The following is a 19,033-nucleotide window of genomic DNA, read 5'->3' as shown; positions in this document are numbered from 1 at the left end:
CTAACTGAGCGAAAGCAAGAGCAAAAGAAACTTCTAGAATATTTCCGTTGCACTGCCGTTTTCCTGATCTGTAATTCCTGTAAAAAAAAAATTCAAGTGTAAGTCAGATATACTCACATTCAGTGACTGTATGAGCTCAATAATTTAAAGGTCTGGAAATAATTCTAATTAACAGTCTTCCAATGGGCCATATGCCATGTACTAGATAATGGAAATAAATCATTGCTGTTGTCTACTACTGACTAAGAGACTGCACTAATTATGATGGAGTAAAATAAGTGTTGCCAACAGCTGCAAGTGAACTGGAAAAGCATTCATGTGCAGGAATCTTTTGAAACAGCATCGAGTATTGAGACTGAAAAGCCTGTGTGATGTACTTCATGATGTATCTGTTGTATATAATCAAGGGGGTGCTTCTAACATGGTTTATTTATCACACTCATTTTGATACCATGTACCAAAAACAAACAAAAAAGAACCCCTTTACTCCTTTTAGGATTTCTGCTAAACAACAAAATGAGAAAAAGGATACGCTCGAAAGAAAGAAAGTTGCAACAGAATGGAGAAAAACACGTTTTAAAAAGTCAGCCAGACAGTCTCTATATCTATAATTGAATACTGGCAAGGTTTCTAACCACAAATCATTGTCTCTGGAATATGTGCAACCCCTGGAGGTACTAAGCAGGGAAATCTGCTAAATGCCAGATGCACCGACCCATTGTGGGCGGTTGACAACCATCTTATAGGAACCATACCGCCACCTACTGGACTGGAGTGTAGGTGAATTTTTACCTGCCGGTTACGGCCCACTTTAAGTTGGTACAACCCATCTGACTGGGGGTGGCACGGTTCCAAACAAGCTAATATGCGGATATTGTTAAAACAGGTAGGCTTACAGGAAGTGCTAAGATCGTTACCCCTGATACCCCCCCACACTTTTTTTTTCTCTTCAAATGGGTCAGTCCACCCTTGTGATGTCAGAAATCAGGCGGGAAACTTTCAAATCTAGCTGTTGTTAAAATGAGAGTCAAAAATACAAACGTACAAACGTCCCATTAAGAGGAAAGGTGGAGCGTGAAGGTCGGAGAAATGAAGACAAAACAAAAATCGAGGCTGATGCTAACAAATAACAAGTTATTCACACATGACGTTACTTAGAGTAATTAGAGTCCGGAAGAGGCAGTGACGTAACAAACCCACAGGTAAGACTGCCCGTAGTGACGGTGTTAACAGAGCTTGACTTGGTAGTCATAAATTAGATGCTCTATCACATCCATGCAGTGTGTTGAGGCTGGGATTTCTTTTGTGGTTTGTACATGTAGCAGTATTCAGACACTGAAAGATTACCTGTGCATATCATCAATTTGAGCAATTTACTATTTATCTTTGCACCTTTTTGCTTCATTGAATTTACGGAACAAATTATGCATCCTGTCTTAGTTTTTTGGGCTCATCATAAACCATAGATTTTTCAGCTTAAAATTATTTTTTTAGCAACATGCTGAGAGGGCATTTTCTTTCATCAAATAAAATTGATTGATTTAACCATGCAATAGCCTGAGGAAAGAAAAATTACAACAACAACAGCAGCAGCAGCACAAGACTGCTTCAAAATCAAAGAATATATTTATTAATCAGAGCACTTACAAAGCACTAGTAGTGCACCAAATGGCCTATTTTTTGAATTTATGAACTGTCACAATCATTGGGGGGGAGGCGCGTATAACCACAGACAACAATACCAATTTGATATCTGTTGCTCAGACTATATTTTATAATTAGGCTGATGCTGCGGTGCATATGCTGCAGAAAAAACATTGGGCCTCTGCCAGGGCTGAATTTTGTTCCCAGGCTGGCAGGTAAAGCGACTATGCGCTGTTTACTTTCTAAATAAATTAGAAATGATATACAGAATCTGAACATGTAGTTCAAAAAACTAAGTTGATCTCGTGCCATTTCACTCAAGGGACCCTGGTGAAGCTTTGCTTTATGGTAATAAAAACAATAAATTGGTAATCACATCAGGTTTATAGTGCAGAAATGTCTGAATGGTAGCTTGTATAACAATAGTAAATGCAGGCAAAGCATTTGATGGCAGGTAACCAGTTCCTATTACTGCAGTAATAGTAATAGTAATTCTCAGTTGCTGCATTTCAAATAAATGGCAAGTGATCCCTTGTTAGGTTGGATGGGAACATGTAGGATGTTGTTTGAAGAGGAGAGCTGGGTGCTGACATTGTTGTTTTCTTATTAAGTACAATACATCTACCTGCAATTTTTTGTTATTTTTCTATTTTGAAAACCAAGGACAAGAAGTACCTACGAGTCAGGTGTTGTAACACATTGGCCCCATTAAATGTTGAAGGTCTTTGTCAAGCTGTTGGAAGCAAAACATTTAACTACTCTACATCTGAAATGTTACAGTCATTTTTCAGTTCTGAGTAGGTGTTTCTTTTATATATATATATATATATATATATATATATATATTTTTAAAAAAAAACCAGAATGCACACAAGCAGTGGTTCCACCCTTAGATATATCTTTTTTAATAGTCTTGTCCTAGATGTCACTATGAACTGATTTCCAATGTTTACTGAAATGTGTGCATTGCCACAAGAATTGACCCAATCTTCCGTAAATCTTTTTCCATAAAACTCAAACCTTTTACATTCTGAATGTGAATGACTGTAAGCATCGGGATACTCGAGAGATTTGAAATAAGGTAATGCATTGAACTCGTGGCACTGCCATGAAAGATATTAGCTTTTGCCAATTTTGTATTTCTCTCTTCGTTTGCATGGGCTGTTATCTTTCCGGGTGACTTCTCCTTTTCCATTTGTTTGCTAAGCCGCTGCATCTGGGTGATGAATCTGTAATGTGGCTTAATGTTGTGCAGATTTGCAGAGTGGTGAGACGTGCAGGTCTGTATCTGGTCAAGCAGAGAGTACATTTCGGTGCTCCTCTTTTGGATATATCTCCCCAGAACGCCTTGTCCTGGCTTGTTATGGCTCTCTGGACAAATGAGCTGCATGAAAAGAAAAGTAACATAGTGTCCCTTTTTCAAATGTGTTTTTTTCCCCCTGCACAAATCGGTTATCATTAAAGGCTGCTATAATTTGCTTCATACAGTTTACAATAGAGGCTCCTATATTTTCCATGTATTTTTAAATCCCTGCGTGCACATTTCGTAGTGTATGTAGCATTATGTACCTGAAGCTTTGAACCCACTCTGAAGCGTGCGGTGTTGTCCTGATGTGCAAAAGTGACATTCATTCGTTCTTGTGTGTGTGTGTGTGTGTGTGTGTGTGTGTGTGTGTGTGTGTGTGTGTGTGTGCGCACTGATGTATGGCCCCCAGGTAAAGGTGAGAGGCGTAGATGGAAGGTTACACACATGTGGGTCAAAATATAACAATTTCCAGATCTCTTGAAGCAGAGACTTCCACCAGGGGTCAGATTCAACCTTCAAACACACCCCAGAGATTACTTAGTAAAAAGTCTCCTAAGAAACCAAAGAGATCTCCAACATTTGATGTTGCAGATACTAACGCCTTCAGTTTTAATTAGGTTTAGCGTCGACTCAAATTCATATATGATTCAGAGGACTAGTTTTACATTTCGGAAAGTGCATTTATTCACGTTTAGGCAGAAAATTACATGATAAGATTGTTAAATCTTTTTATCATCCAATTCTCCACCACAATGCAAAAAATGCATATTTTCTCAAAATGACAAGGCCATATTTTGGTAAGAACTTTATTTAAATGAGTTATGATTTATGTGGAGTAACAGTCACCATATCATTCCATTTGGATGATGGCCTGTGGAGCGTCCTTCATTTGTAAAAACACCTTTGATGCTGCGCTCTACGTCCTTGTCCTCCAAGATTATGTGAGTGAAGTCAGCAGCTTCTGCAGACGATATTATAATGGCTGCTTTCCCAGGAGGATAACTTTGTCTATTAAGGATCATTAACACTGTGCAAACCTTTTATCAAAGGGAGCAAATGCAGCCTCTCATTCGTACTTTGACCTCGTCCTTGATTGTCCACTTTGCGCGTTGCTTAAAAGAATACAAAACATGACCTGTTCCATTTGGACATTAGGTCAGAAAACATGTGCCACCGTAGAAACTTCTTAATTACTTCTAGCTGTGAGTTATTTATTATATTACCGTTAAATAAAATTGGCTCAACGCTTTTATCTGTTTGTTTCCTTTTTGAAAGTCTATAATGCCTTCTGAATGTAATGTGACAGGATGATCAAACAGTTATAGTTTAGGAGAGACCGCAATGTCGTTTCAACAGCATACATGTGGCCCACCATCTGCCTCTTCTTATCATGTATTACATGCCAGTAGTGTTTTTGATATTTATCTGAGGGATCGTGGAGGATGAAGGGTATCCCCTTTGACAGCCTGTATTGATATCAATACGGCCGCAGCCAACAAAGAATTTCCATTTATTCATATCTTCTGAATACTGAATAAGCTCATGATTTGTTATAATGTATATAGACAAGGCTCCAGGATGCACGCTTTACCCACGTCTTTATACAAGTTGTCTTTTTTAGGTTTTCTCTGCAGTCAGCAGTCTATACAGTGGTGCTTGAAAGTTGATCAATTTTCTATATTTGTGCATAAATATGACCTAAAACATGAACAGAAAGTCCTAAAAATGTGTTTGGAATTAAACAAATGAGACAAAAATATTTCCCTTAGTCATATATTTATAGGAGAAAATGATTCTATATTTTCTATCTGTGAGTTGCGAAATATGCAATCTTGAACAATTCTAACAGTACTATCGTGAACGATATGCACCCTCTGCCCTCGCTTGTTCTTCACAAGCTTTCCTCTCTTTACTCTTGATGGGTGCATGAGGACTCGCTTCAGTCTTTCTATCCAACTCCCTCTGTGCCAGTTTTGATCTCTCTACCCAGATAAGCTTTCGCTCTCTTTGTTTAGCTTGCTCACAACCAAAAAGCTGAAAATAAAAGAATTTCAACATTAGAAATTTCTTTTTACTTGGAGTGCTACTCTGATATGACCTTTTTCCAAGCACAAATGGAGGTGATTCTGTCACTCGGTAAAGGTTATCTGGCAATCTAATGAATTGATGTTCAATAGAACAAACTACAGTCACCCTCTTAAAAAGTGGGTTTCATTTTTCAGTAGTCCACTGTATTTGAAGGGCTGACAGAGCTGCTGGAAATAGTCACATTGAGCAAGATGAACATCCTTTTTAGATTCAACCTCTGGAACCAACAGCAAAAAAGCAGAATCACAATCACCTCTCCACCTCTGATATTATAGCCCCTCCACATGCTGCTATTACTGTGGGAAAATGAAAACAGGCCATCACTGTCATTTCCAGGTACTGGACTTAGTCGACACTACCTTTCCAACCTGAGGATTTTGTTTTGGCTTTTTGCTTAAAGGATAGGAGATGAAGTAGAACCACACGAGGTATAGCACACTTCCTCTTTGACCTCTTTTCATCCTCTGCCCCCTGATGTGAACAAAACAAACGGAAACTTTGATAGTTTGCTGGATGTAAGCTACACGTATAACGTTAACCCTATGAAGGCAATATTTGTCATTTATTTATGAAATAAAAGAAGCGATACCAGTGTAGAAACACTCAAATCAAACATCGATCAAAACATACTTTGACTACCAAAACTAAAAGGTATTTATAATTCAGTGATCTGTACCTTAATCTGTAATAATACATGATCAAGTACTTCTTCATTATATTTTGTATTACCTAATATAAATCTCCAGCTCTAACTGAAGCTGTCAAATAAGTATAGTAAAAAGCACAATATTAAACTTGAGACATAGTGGATCGTATAAAGTAGCAGCAATGAAGTACCTGAACACTGAAATGTACTCAAGGACATATACTCAATTAGTTTACATGACTGGCTTTTGAACTGTATAAAAGAAATGGAACAACTGGGATCTTTAATTTTCTTTTGAACTACACGAGTGAGAAATAATTAACAATTTGACAGATGTCCAGGTCACGAGAGACAAGAGGGGGCAGGAATAAGTTACTCATTCGCACCCAAACTGATGACATGGCTTACTACGACAGCTGAAAGAGGCTCTCCCACACCTACTCCCAATCTGTCTGTGTTTGGGTGCTCACTCAAGTAATAAATCTTCCATCCAACCTCCATGAACTCTGGTGACACCAGACTGCTCAGAGGAACGGACACAAAACAAAGAATTTCAGCAATACTTTTACTCGGTACATTTTATTCGGACATACGCATAGTCATTAATTGCAATGTGAATGTTATACATTTTAATTCATGGGGCTTAAGGCCTTATTGTAACCTCAATATGAACTGGTAGCCTCTCTGTACTATACTAATCACCAAATGCATAAATTGTGGATTGCTAGTCTGTCTATTGCTAAATATAAGCAAACCAAACACTCAAACTCATTAAGGTACTTTCCAGGTCACTAAATGAACTACATAGTGTAATCTAACATATAAAAGCTTAACATTCAATGGCATTCAGTTCAAGGCTGCTCCTCTTTTTCTCCTAAAGGCACTGCAATAAACCAAGTGCTTTTTGACCAAATAACGTTTCATAATATAGACCATATGCAATGGAGGTAGTATTGCCACCAAAATAGCCTAATGATTATTTTAAAAGTAATAATGAATAATTGTCATTTTAAAATGAGGAACAATTACAATAGGCACCATCTGACCATTATGAGCAATACGAGATAAAGATGTTTGCTTGAAATAGTAAATAAATAATTTGTAGTGCCCTCCCTAAGCTTCCCGTGGGTTGTTTAATTACCTGATGACATTACTAAAATGAAAGAATGGCCAAAGTCAACAGGAGTTGGGGGCATAGAAGAGAAAAAAAGAAGAGACAGTCGGATGATGCTGGTGTTGATCACAGGTATGTGTGAAACTGTTAATTCTGAAAATGCTTGAGTGAGCTATCTAATGGTAGATAGCCAGCTATTTACCTGGTTTTGACCTTGTCTTGTTTATGGTAAAGTCAGAAAATTCTGGTGAAATTTAATCCTAACTGCTATTGGTTAGTAATTTAAAGGACAATTGAAATGTTGTTTAAAAAAAAAAAAAAAAAAAAAGATATATGTTTTAGATGATGGATCATCATGGATTGTAATGTTTTATTTAAATCAAGGAATTTAAGGTCTTGACTAAGTTGTGGACCATTATTTGTTTGTTCATTTCCTGTATGAATGTAAATGTAAAACACACTTTTGCTTACGATATAAGGGTCGAATTATAATAATAAGCGTACATTATTGTTTGATAAATATATTCATACACAGATTTGTTTTGTTTTTAAACTCTGACATAATCTTTGTTGATGTTCAGTTAATTCCTGAAGTTTGACTTTCTTGGTACTATATTTAACTGTGTATATATATGCTAACTCGCTCTCCCTTGTGGTTTAAGATGAATACAACTTGCTTGGAGGAACCCAGGACCAAGAGGAAGATACTGACCAACCATCTACCTGCAGTTCAGGTATACATGATATAAACAGTACACAAACAGCACTTCTGATAGCAAAACAATTATGCATAGTGCACCCAAATGGCCAGTAGCGGTCCTGGGAGGTAGTGATTGTGAACATTAATAACAACAGGGCTTTCGCACCATTCGGTGCTCGGGTGGGTAAAACAAGGTGGGAGGAAATAATACAGGGATTAAAAATGCAAGATGGTCACCAAAAATATATTTGTCATATTTCTAAGTCTATGATACCACTGCACATGACAGTTCTGTGCAGTTTTTCTTTAACAGATGATGAAGTTGTTCTACATGGAAAAGAAACAAAAGGTTGTATCAATGTCAGCTATACAGACAGACTACGCTACGAACAGTTGTCATAGTTTTTCCATTTCCATCTCACTTTTCCTAATCTTCAGTTCTTGTGGAAACATGCGAGCACATAGTTTTCCAAGGTCATTTAGTGAAGCACAGATTTGAACATTCAAAAGCGAGCTGGAGTAGTCGTCGGGTATATTATTGACAATGGGATCCTTCTCGTCGTCACATGTCTCGTGCTCCTCCGGGCTCTTCAGGATGTCATAAAACTGTCGAAGGGAGAAGTCACCTTCTTTAGACTCTCAGGAGATACGGAGGCAGTATCTCTCCGGTAGGATGGGGATTGACTCATGTTTTCAAAACGTGATATGTCAACTGAAGCAACATCTCCAGAGGAAACTCACCGAATAGTGTACAGTTCCATTTGTATCATTTTTGTTGTTGTTCAAGTGCGGTTGCTCGGCAGTAGCTGAGCATCAGGCTCATCCACATTGTCATGCAGTTACAAAAGATAGGTTTCCAGTTCCCATTACATTAATTAATAATGACTTGATAGATGCTTTGTGGCTTCAAACAAAGAAAATCTATCATTTGACTAAAATAGACATTTTGCTGCATTTAGATTTTGTGAGGAACCTTTATGTCAAACAAGATAGTGGCCACATTTTTTAGTAAAAGAGGAGGGGGGACAGTAACATAAGATCCCCAGTAAAGCCTATAAAATGATCTCACTCAGACAATACAGTCAACATCATCCTTTCATTCAGGGTGATGCATCAAGGGAAGTAATTACAGTCACTACTGACAGATTGATGACTAATGCTGACAACAATACCTTAGTCTATAAAACCCAGATTTCCCTCAGCTAGGTTCAAACATTTATAACATGCACAGCAAGAAAGAGGACTTCTTTGTGTCAAACATATATAGCCTATTTGTTTTTTGGTGTTAGACACTCACTTTAAAGAGTTTGTATTGTATGTCTCTATCTGAAGGTAAGCTGGCGTAATTCACTGTTATATTGTATCAATGCTGTTTGTGAATTTCTTCTTGCCTTTTGATCTGTAAATTAATTGAGTCCTTTTCATCGCTTAAATACTTTGCTGTAATCTCAAGGTAAATTTGCTCTGCTAATTATTTCAATTTTCAATTTCAGTTGGCAAAAACATTCCGGGGCCTTTTGAGGAAATCATCAACAATGTGGACAGTGGCTCTCGTTCTGTGTTTGGGACTTATTCTCGTTCGAGGAGAGGCCAACGATCAGCATTCAAAACCATTCCCTGTAATTGAACTCTCTGAAGCGGACTCCCCTGGTCTTTCAATCCTAGAAAAACAGAAATCCAACAGCTCTATTCATCCACCCCAAGTAGCAGGACCAAAAACACCACACCCTCCTATGTGCTTAGAGTCAGCTGGAATCAGAGAAACCCTCAAATATGTCAATATTATGGTCTCTCTGCTCGTCTTTGTTGTTGGAATAGTGGGAAATTCAGCCTTACTTAAAATCATCTACGTGAACAAATGCATGAGAAGTGGACCAAACATTCTGATTGCGAGTCTCGCTTTGGGGGATCTAATCCACATTATGATAGACATTCCAATCAACGCATACAGGGTGAGTTATTTGCCACATGTTGTGCAGTTTCAATGAGAAAGAAAGGTTGCACCTCATCCTATTTCACTGCACTTTATTTCATAACTTCAATTTTAGCTTGAATTGATTGTGGTTGTTGTTGTTGTTGTTGTTTTTTTTTGTGTTTTTTTTTTCACTAAATTGTCCTTTTGTCTTCGTTGCAGCTCCTGGCAGAAGATTGGCCCTTCGGTGTAGTGCTATGCAAACTCATCCCCTTCATTCAAAAATCCTCTGTTGGAATTACTGTGTTGAGCTTATGTGCTTTGAGTGTTGACAGGTAAGGAGACAAGCAGCACTGTCCTGTGCCCTCCAAGAAAATAGTGTTTGGTGCTTACTATCTGTATCAAGCAGACAGATTTGTTTAGCATTAGCCCTTGAAATGTTATTACACTGAAAAATGCATCATTGTTACAGACAAAGAGATCCCCAAGCCATAACATTTCCTCATTGATTTTGCAGATACCGAGCTGTAGTATCCTGGAATCAAATCAAAGGCATCTGGGTTTCAGTGTGGACGGCAATCGAAATAGCTCTGATATGGGTTATTTCTATCCTGCTGCCTGTCCCTGAACTGGTTGGCTTTGATATGATAACAATGGACTATAAAGAAAAGCATCTCAGAATATGTCTGCTTCATCCGACACAAACATCGCAGTTTATGCAGGTAATGTTATTGTGTCCACGCAACGCAACAAGATACAATAAACTGATCAACATGTGTTTGAGTTGACTATATTTTCATATCCAGCATACATTAATATGTATAACTGTTGAGAGAAAATGAAATCAATTATGGCTCTATTATTATTTTTCCTAACCTCGGCCAACAGATGCCAACTACATTCTTGATGGTGTCTTTGCAAATCTGTATATGTCTATGCCAAATATTATTTCATGGACGCTGTATCATAGCAGCCAGTAAACATCATGTCACCGACACCACTGACAGACTGTGTGTCTCCGTCATGTTTAATCAACAGTTTTATAAAGCAATCAAAGACTGGTGGCTTTTTGGCTTCTATTTTTGCATGCCACTGATTTGGACTGCGGTCTTCTACGCACTGATGACGAGGAAAATGCTGAGAGACACCAAGAACACTTTAAGTGACCACGTCAAGCAGGTTATAAGATTATCTTCTACTTTGAAGCACATTCTGCAACATTTTGACATTTGTCACAGTTCCAACTTTATTATACATTTTAAAAGCAATCATATCTTTTCTTTTACAGAGACGAGAAGTCGCAAAAACCGTCTTTTGCCTGGTGATTGTGTTTGCACTCTGTTGGTTTCCACTGTACCTCAGCAGGATTTTGAAATTAACAATGTATGATGAAAAAGATCCTAATAGGTGTCAGCTACTGAGGTGAGCATGAAGTATTGAGAACCTTTTTTATTGTTCATAACCCAGCACTCGAGCTTTTGTGTCATTTCGCTAACGTATGCTCCTTTTTTTTTCAGTGTCTTTCTCGTCCTTGACTATTTTGGCATTAATATGGCATCACTGAACTCGTGCATCAACCCTATTGCATTGTACATAGTCAGCAAAAAATTCAAGAAATGTTTCAAGGTAAGTGCCATGTGTATATTGTTGTTCCTACGTACGGCAGTAGTCAGTTTTAAACAGATCTGGTAGATGTTGACGACGCTGTGGTACGCATTTGATGAGCTATCATGTGTGTCATTAAGAGCATATGGAGTCATGTCTGTTAAATAGCCAGACTGAAGCAAGTGATCACCTGCGGGGATAAGTGAAAATGGTGTGGAAAAACATCATCAAGGAAAAAAGCAGACACTTGGCAATCTATCAGATAGTTGGTCACTGAATCAAAGTGACGTGTTATGAGGGAGAAGAAAACATAGCTTCAAGGCAATTTTCAAGGAAAGACATTTTAAAGCCTTTGTTGTAGTTCAAGCTCAGAAGCAGATATCTAAAACATGTTTTCATTTGTTTTGGCTACCATCAGGTTTTTGCACATCACAGTGCATAACAAAGTATTCTTCCTTTGCAGTATTTTTTATTTTTTTTATGTAATATTTTTAATTAATTCATAGATTATTTTTTGGGGCTTTTAAGTTACTCACTAACTTAAAAGAAAACTCCAAACTGAAGCTTCTTTTTAACAAAAGTCTACCAAATGAAATACAACGGCTCTATTTTGTATTTGTCCTCTAAATTACAAAAGACTCATACTGTGAATCTTTGTTAAAGGACATATAAGCAAGGTTGCTTTATTGTCGATTATACTCTGAATACTTCACACATAAATAGCATTTCTAACGTGCAATTCTCTGCATAGAAGTGTGTTGTCTTCTGACCAAAATGTTGTGTGTGGTCCTCCAGGCATGTCTGTGCAGTTGGTGTCTACCTCCTCAAGCTGTTACTCATGACGAGGTGCAACCTGTTTTGAAGTCCCGAATGCAGGATCAGGCCTCAGAGCAGAGCTGCAACATCAAAGCCGAGAAGCAGACTTCCACACCTGAACCCGGGAAGGACAATACCTCACTGTGTTAACAAAACTCATGTGGAACTGAGAAAATACTTTGTGAGATTGTCAATATTTCTTTTATTAGATGTACGTAGCTATCAAAACAACTACCAAAGCTGCTTTGTAAGTGGCGCCGCAACCTTGACATGCCATCCTGATAAAACAAAATACCTTCTGAAAAACATGGAGCGCTGTCTTTTGTAATGTTGTCGTCAGTTGAACATCTGCTTCGGCATGAGCAACCTGGAGTCAGACTGTTCAGACTATTTGCCTCGGAGGCTTGACTCACTCCCGACCATTACATCAGATCTTACCTACCTATCCTGTATCATGCATCACAGTTCTCAAATCACTGTTTTGGGCACGATGTTAACCTGGCACCCATCAACAGAAATCTTGTCACAGCTTACCGCCTGCATTTATTATTTTAATTCTTTTTCAGGGTTCTGAAAAAGACACTTTGCCTCAGGAAATCAGGCAACTGGGAATTCTAAATTATTACGGTGGGTTTTATGGGGTATGGCGTATTATTAGCGCGTAAACGTTATTTTCATCTCTGTTAAGTTCGGTGCACACGTGCAGCATCTTAAGACTTTACAGCGCTCCTTTCCTTCTTGAACCTTGAGAAACGTATCAAAATTGGTGCCACAAGTAGATCCTGTCTCCGCCACTGAATGACTGATTGATGGTGGCCTATTTTTAATGCATTGTTAAATGTGTAATGCATGGAGACACTTTATAAAAGACCTGAGAGTGGGGAAGAAGGAAAACGATGATGACAGAATGAGGTCAGGAGGAGAGAGAAACGGGGGGAGCGTGGGGGGGCACCTGATAGGTCTTCCTGTCACAGGACAAGGCAAGCACAAACAGAGCGCAGCTCTTCCAGTTAATGTTGTATCAGTCTGCAAAACTGTCTCGAAGCAGTGCGCTGGAATGCCTATTAAAAGTTTATCCTGTCGAAGTAAACTCAAACTGAGCAGTTTGTTTGAATAACAGCAAGTGAATGCTTGTGATGTGTGTGACGCTTATACAACAGTGAGCTGTGGGCCTATTAGGGACATGATTTCACAATGGGGTTTTTTAAAGCCAAGTTTCCAGTAAAGTACTTTATTTTGATCAAATTAAACATTCATCTAATAGTGCTTTCAAGCAATAGGCGATAGTGAGCCATACTAGCATCCTGTCTGCCCTCAGTCCAACCTGAGAGGAAGAAGAGGTGTTTCCTAACCTCTAGGTGGAATCATTTCAACAGTAAACACAGACGTGACTGAAAGTATTTGCCAAAAGGAACCAAAACGAGTGCTATCACTGGCGTTGCTTTTCTCCTGCTGGAGACATGTTTTAAAGGAAAAAGGTTTAATGCTGAATTGGCAACGTTTATACTTGACTGTTAAGTAAACAGCTATATTTGCTTATGTTTGTAACGTAGCCATAGCTTATAAAGGCAGCGGTTCACACCAATTGAAATAGTTGTATGTGACTCAATGAGCTCGTCATCTATCTGACAAACTCAAGTCAATTTTATGGAGCAAACAAGCAGGCGTACTGTCCTTATTCTGAAGCTAAAGCTGAACACTGAAGCTAATGACAACACAAACCGTACTGACAGACGGTTTTGCTGTGGCCGTCCTCGTATGGTCTTATTAAAAACAATCAAGCTGCAATGTAGATTTAACCAATCGCCATTTATTTAGTGGACCAACTTTTGGGTCCGTACAATCTGACTTTACAATCATCAGTCAAAAAAACTAGCAAAAACGGCAACTACTTATTCACTAACAGGGCAAGAATATGTGACATTTGACCAAACTGCAGAAACTAGACTGAAAGCTGGACTGAAGGCAGACTGGATGCTAAAGTGACACACACTTGACTCTTAAAGTTATATATTGCACCTTTAAAGAGTCCGTTAAATTACAGTTAAACTTTTTAATGCGCAATACAACCATGAAATATAAAAAAAACCGTGCGATATGAAAATATCAACTTTGTTTTATTGAGTGACTTTTTTTCTGTCAGTGGCATTTTACACACTGCAGGTTTTCAAGCATTTGTTGCTCTAATATTCTTTGGCACATCAAAAAGAAAGAACGCAGAAGTTCTGGTTCCACATCACATCACATCAAACCAGCAGGCTGCCATCATTACGCACCAGATCAAATAACGTTGCTTTCCTCAGTGTATAAACACCAGATTAAGGAAGCCAAAGTTACATTCTGGTTTGAATCCTTTCCAAGTTTTTTTTTTCTTATAAACACATCACACGCCTCCGAATTGTTCATTTAGATCTAAATCATGTAACCTTTAAAATGTCATATTTTTTGTAAATTGCACTGTAAAGACAAATTTGAGCCATCTGACTCAAAATGTGTTTGTTTGTGATTAGAGATGCCAAAAATATGTTTCATGAGAACAGGGATGCTTTCCAGCCCACGCGGTCATATTGCCTGCTGTGCTCGCACACTCATACACCTCTTTCTGTTCTGACATAAGAGAAACTCTCTCTGAGGCTTTGACTGTTGGATGCATCAGCGTTGGACATGATACGGGAGTTCAATGTGCTCGTCTATGCTGAAGCCAATCTGTCCTGTTTTTGATCTATGGTCCACGTATTCGAATAAGTCCTGCCGGGTTCCCTTACTTCTTATTTTAAGTTTTTTAGAGTGTGATTTCCATTTCAAATCTCCTTGTTACTACAAATTGGATGGCTTTAATTTGTATTTGTACAGTTAACTAAATTAAGAGAAATCTCAGGTTTGCACACAGCAGCAGCACATTTTCATCAGACGCTCCTGTCAAATACTAATTTGTGCCCGGTCCTATCAAATGCTCAGCTCTTCTTAATGTAAATGCCAGGTGATAATCAGCTAATGGTGCTGTGCTATCATGTCCCCAGCAGTAAAAGCTCACAACTGTCAGATGCCACTGACACAATCAAGCTCTGGTATTCAGAGAAGGGTGACGTCAGTGTCAACATCAGCGAGAGAGCAGGAGTCTCAGACCTGCTTTCGTAATCTCTGTGCACACAAGGCTCAAATACGGCTCCCCACGGTGCTGCCCAGACTCCCCAGACTGTGGATTTAATTAAACAGTGTGAAATTAATTAATCAGTGGGGTGGCAGGTAAAAGGACTTCTCACTGGAACTGCTCACACAACCAAGACAGGCATTTCATGTGCGCTGACAGTTATTAATTTGCTGTATGTTTTATTATAGTGCTTCCTTATAGAGATGCGGAAATTCTGAGCTTGGCATGGGAAAAAAGTCATGCAAATTATCAAAATAACAGCTCCCAAAAATCAAAGTGTAAACCTGTGTTTGATCTGTTCTATCAATTAATTAAAAATTTCAGTTCTGTATAATAATGCGGTGCAAATTAGATGGAAATGAGATAAAATATTCATTTAGTTATCTGGGGAATCTGCCTGGAGGGCTTTTTAGTCTTCAGTCTGGCTCAAAATGCTGTCCATATGGCAATTATGTACAGTAGTGTTGCAGGAGGATTGGTCTGATGCCTACTGGCAGAGAGGAGCCTGCCTGTGACAAACTGCTGCTAGGATCTGATGTGAGTTGAGGGAGATAATGAGGCTGTTGTAAGCCTTAAGTATAGAGCCTGCCCCCGGGGTGGCATATCTAAGCGCTCAGTCTCCCTCATTGTTGCACGTGCTGCTGAGGATTAAAAACACATTTACTTTTTTCTTCATAAACTTTGTCAGTACTTCCCGCAACTCTTTAGACAACTTCTTCTTTCATGTGGCAAGCCTCTTGACATTGCTTTGTGGAGGAGCTGTTTTTTTTCTTACAGTTTGTAGATGTGAAGTCTTGATTTGATTCTGCTTTGAGCTATCTATAGCTCTTTTTAAGCATCCCACCAGAGGATGTGCATGTTCTGGGGTACATCCTACAGTGACTGAAGTTTAGACAAATGCCATATTCTGAGAGGAACTCTTTTAATATCAATCCCACCGGCATGACTTTTCAAATAAGATTGCACTGACAGGGTGAAAAAAAACCAAAAAAACAGTGGTGTAGGTGAGGTAGTCTAATTTATGGTGTAGATTACACAGTATCCTCTCTGAGTGCCCATGCCTGCTGTGATTTGAGGATAACTGCCCACCTCTTGTAAGACACTCTTGACATGCAGTGCAGGTCGGATACCTCCACCACACTAACTGTCACATATACAGTGTATGCCAAGGAAAACAATGGAGCAAATTCCAGCACTGTGTCCAATTTAGACCCTCACCACACTGCAGGTTTTCTATTTGAGTGTAACAAGGACACCATGCAACCAAGTGCAATACACAGGGAAAAGAAAATCCCTGCAGTGTGTGCAGGGTAATTGAGTGACCCAGGAGAATCGCCTGATGGAAAATAACTCACTGAATGCAGGCGGGTCTACGGATATTACTTGGTTTTAACTTTGTAAAATCACAAAACAGGCGTCCTTATACAATTCTAGCACATTTAATTAATGGCCATTTGGGGCTCGAATCCAGAATGTAAGTGGTGTGTTAAGAGGGAGAGAGGCAAGCGGATACTTTAGCCAATGGCAAGGAAACTTCAGCGAGACCTGCAAATGGCAGGCAGAGTCCTACTACCGGGCAGAACTGCAAGTGGTCACTCAACCATGGGATTAAAAAGCATTTAAGCCTTGTACCAGAACCCACCCCCCTTCATCCAGTCATGTATTTCTGACCACTCAGGAGAAAAGAAAAGACAAATGTTGGGAGCCTGGGTTGTTACTGCTGGTGCAAATTTGAGGGTAACAGGTTTTTCACGACGCCAGCATCTATAAATGTATTGCAGTGCTTTCTTGCAGAAAAACATAATGAGCTTGCCTAAAAGGGTTTCTGTGTTCTGGTTAAGGTGCAAAATGGACTGTCACTACTGTTTATTTCATCCATGTCTGGATGTAATGGAAAACATGCTATCAAATGTAGGACACATTGACTAGAGTGGTTCACTTCACACTTCTGTTCACACTTCTAATGCCTCTCGGGCATCAACAGGCAAATTTATGACAGGCTATTGACGTATTTATGGGGAGCTCTAGTGAGTGCATGGGCTTGATTAGTACAAATCCGAGCCACAAAATAAATCACCCACTGAGGTTTCCAAAATGTATTGTGTTGAGTTTGGACACAAAGTGAAAGAGCTTTTCGACTCGGTGACCACCAGAGCACCGCAGCAACCCGACTGCCTGCGCTTGTTTTGATGGGCAATGATGAAAGCACAGGTGGATGCGAGAAAGCTCCCCTCCCTCGTCAGCTATACGGACTCCTCATCTGCGGTTTCCTATTAGCACAGGAGTGAAGGTTTGCAGTCTGGCTGCTGGGCACAGTGGGTCAGTGCTCACAAAGCTCTGTTTGTTCCCTGGCCTCCAGGGCTCCCAGGGTAAGCCTGGCTCCAGAGGGGAGACAAACAAAAAGGCACCACTGTCTCGCACACTGAAGTTGATCTCCACCACTTTCGTCTTTTCTACTCAACGGGGATACATTTCTCTTCTTAGGAGAGGAATGGCAAAGGGAAACACGTTCTTTAGAAACAGGGCCTCAGGATAACAAAACTGCTGTTGTTTTGAGCTGTGTCTTTTTTTTTCTCTTAGTTTAAATGCCATTTTGAGTTGTTGCTTTGTGGTGATGTTTTTTTTTTTGTCTTTTAGTGTTGCGTTTTTCATCTCCTTTTGTCTATAGCTTAAACTCAGAGCTCTTTGTCTTCTATCGACATGTTCTGAATGAAACCCAAGAAAACCACCATAAACAACATGCACATAAAACACCTTCTTACTATTTCAGTTTAGTAGAAGTGGGTAATATGGTCCTATGATATTTTAGGATATTTCTGCGATACGATTTTTTTTTGGATGATATCAACCAAAGCACTGAGTATTTTTTTATTATTAATTTAAGGGAATACAATCGCAACTAAAGTTTTAGTTTTAAGCATTATGTTAGCATAAATGTAACAGTTTGCCTTCAAACATTCAGTTCACATAGTTAAGAACTAACATACTGTGGTTTGTTGTAAATCTGATCTTTTACATTACATACCGTAACTCGGTCTGATGTCATTACGTCAACAAGTCAGATCATTGCCATTATCACAATGTGAATATTTAAAATCATTTTTAATGATGATACGAATATTTTTGACGACACTATGGCACACCCCTGCTAGAGATGATCATTTTATAGTCCTGTTGAACTGCAGCAGCCACATCTAGTACACAAAAAGGTTTCTCGGTTGATTAATAATTCCAAGGTGTAACTTACACCCGTACACGCTGTCTGTCTGTGATTTCTAAAGATGAAATAATGTGCAGGATAGTCTTACAGCTGCTGCCAGGTCAGACATTCACTGTTGTGCCGCAATCTGCAGTCCAAGTATAACTCCATTATTGAGGGGACTTTAAAATGGGAGCTGTGTGACACACAGCGGGATGATTTAGTTTAATGACCATGGCAGTGACAGCACTGTGATGGAAATTGGACTCCCCCTGCAAATTTACATCACTTGAGGGTACTTGGGGCTCTTTTAGCGGCTGCACTCCAGAGCACGAGCCATCAGGAGGTCCTGGATATGTCATGCTTGTCACCTTCCTTTAAGTGTATCTGCAGACGTGGGAGAGGGATTAATATTATATAGCCTACGGAAGCACAGAGGCCGTCTTATCAGCACTGCAGATGTGATAAGCACCTCTACCCCCATGAAAACCAGGAAAAATCTCCAAGCAAAAAGACAAGCATCTCTTTGTGTTGCCTCCTCACACTGCTTCCAGAGTTTCAATGCAGCTTTAGTGGCAGATATGGTGCAATTTCACATCTGTTGTAATTTGATGTGCCTGGATCACCCTCTGTGAAATCGTCTTGATCACAACATGGCTCCTTTCAATTATTTAGAAAGTTGGCATGTGGCTTTAGAGATAGTATCTGGTTTCTTTTAATTTTGAGGTATTGCAAATAGCCTCAACCACAAGCCCCAACAACGGCTGTGTAACAATAAAAGCATGTCTGTGCGATCGTGTTATTTGGAAGCTTAGCATTCACAGGCTTCTCTTTTCATCGAAAAAAAATATT

At 39.2% G+C, this 19,033-nt stretch overlaps 1 protein-coding gene across 1 annotated transcript; it reads left to right on the top strand.

The window, feature by feature from the left end:
• Positions 1-9,033: 9,033 nt before the first annotated feature.
• LOC138201602 (endothelin receptor type B-like) lies at positions 9,034-11,981 on the top strand. The gene is made up of 7 exons (XM_069155227.1): positions 9,034-9,450; positions 9,633-9,745; positions 9,928-10,132; positions 10,449-10,589; positions 10,699-10,832; positions 10,928-11,036; positions 11,811-11,981. Exons 1-7 carry the CDS (start codon positions 9,034-9,036, stop codon positions 11,979-11,981), a joined length of 1,290 nt encoding a protein of 429 aa, XP_069011328.1.
• The last annotated feature ends 7,052 nt before the right edge of the window (positions 11,982-19,033 follow it).

Source organism: Embiotoca jacksoni, unplaced genomic scaffold, assembly GCF_022577435.1.
Source record: "Embiotoca jacksoni isolate LCO1_2020_lvr unplaced genomic scaffold, fEmbJac1.0.p SCAF_2, whole genome shotgun sequence".
NCBI lineage: Eukaryota > Metazoa > Chordata > Actinopteri > Embiotocidae > Embiotoca > Embiotoca jacksoni.
This window is presented reverse-complemented; position numbering and strand designations above follow the sequence as displayed.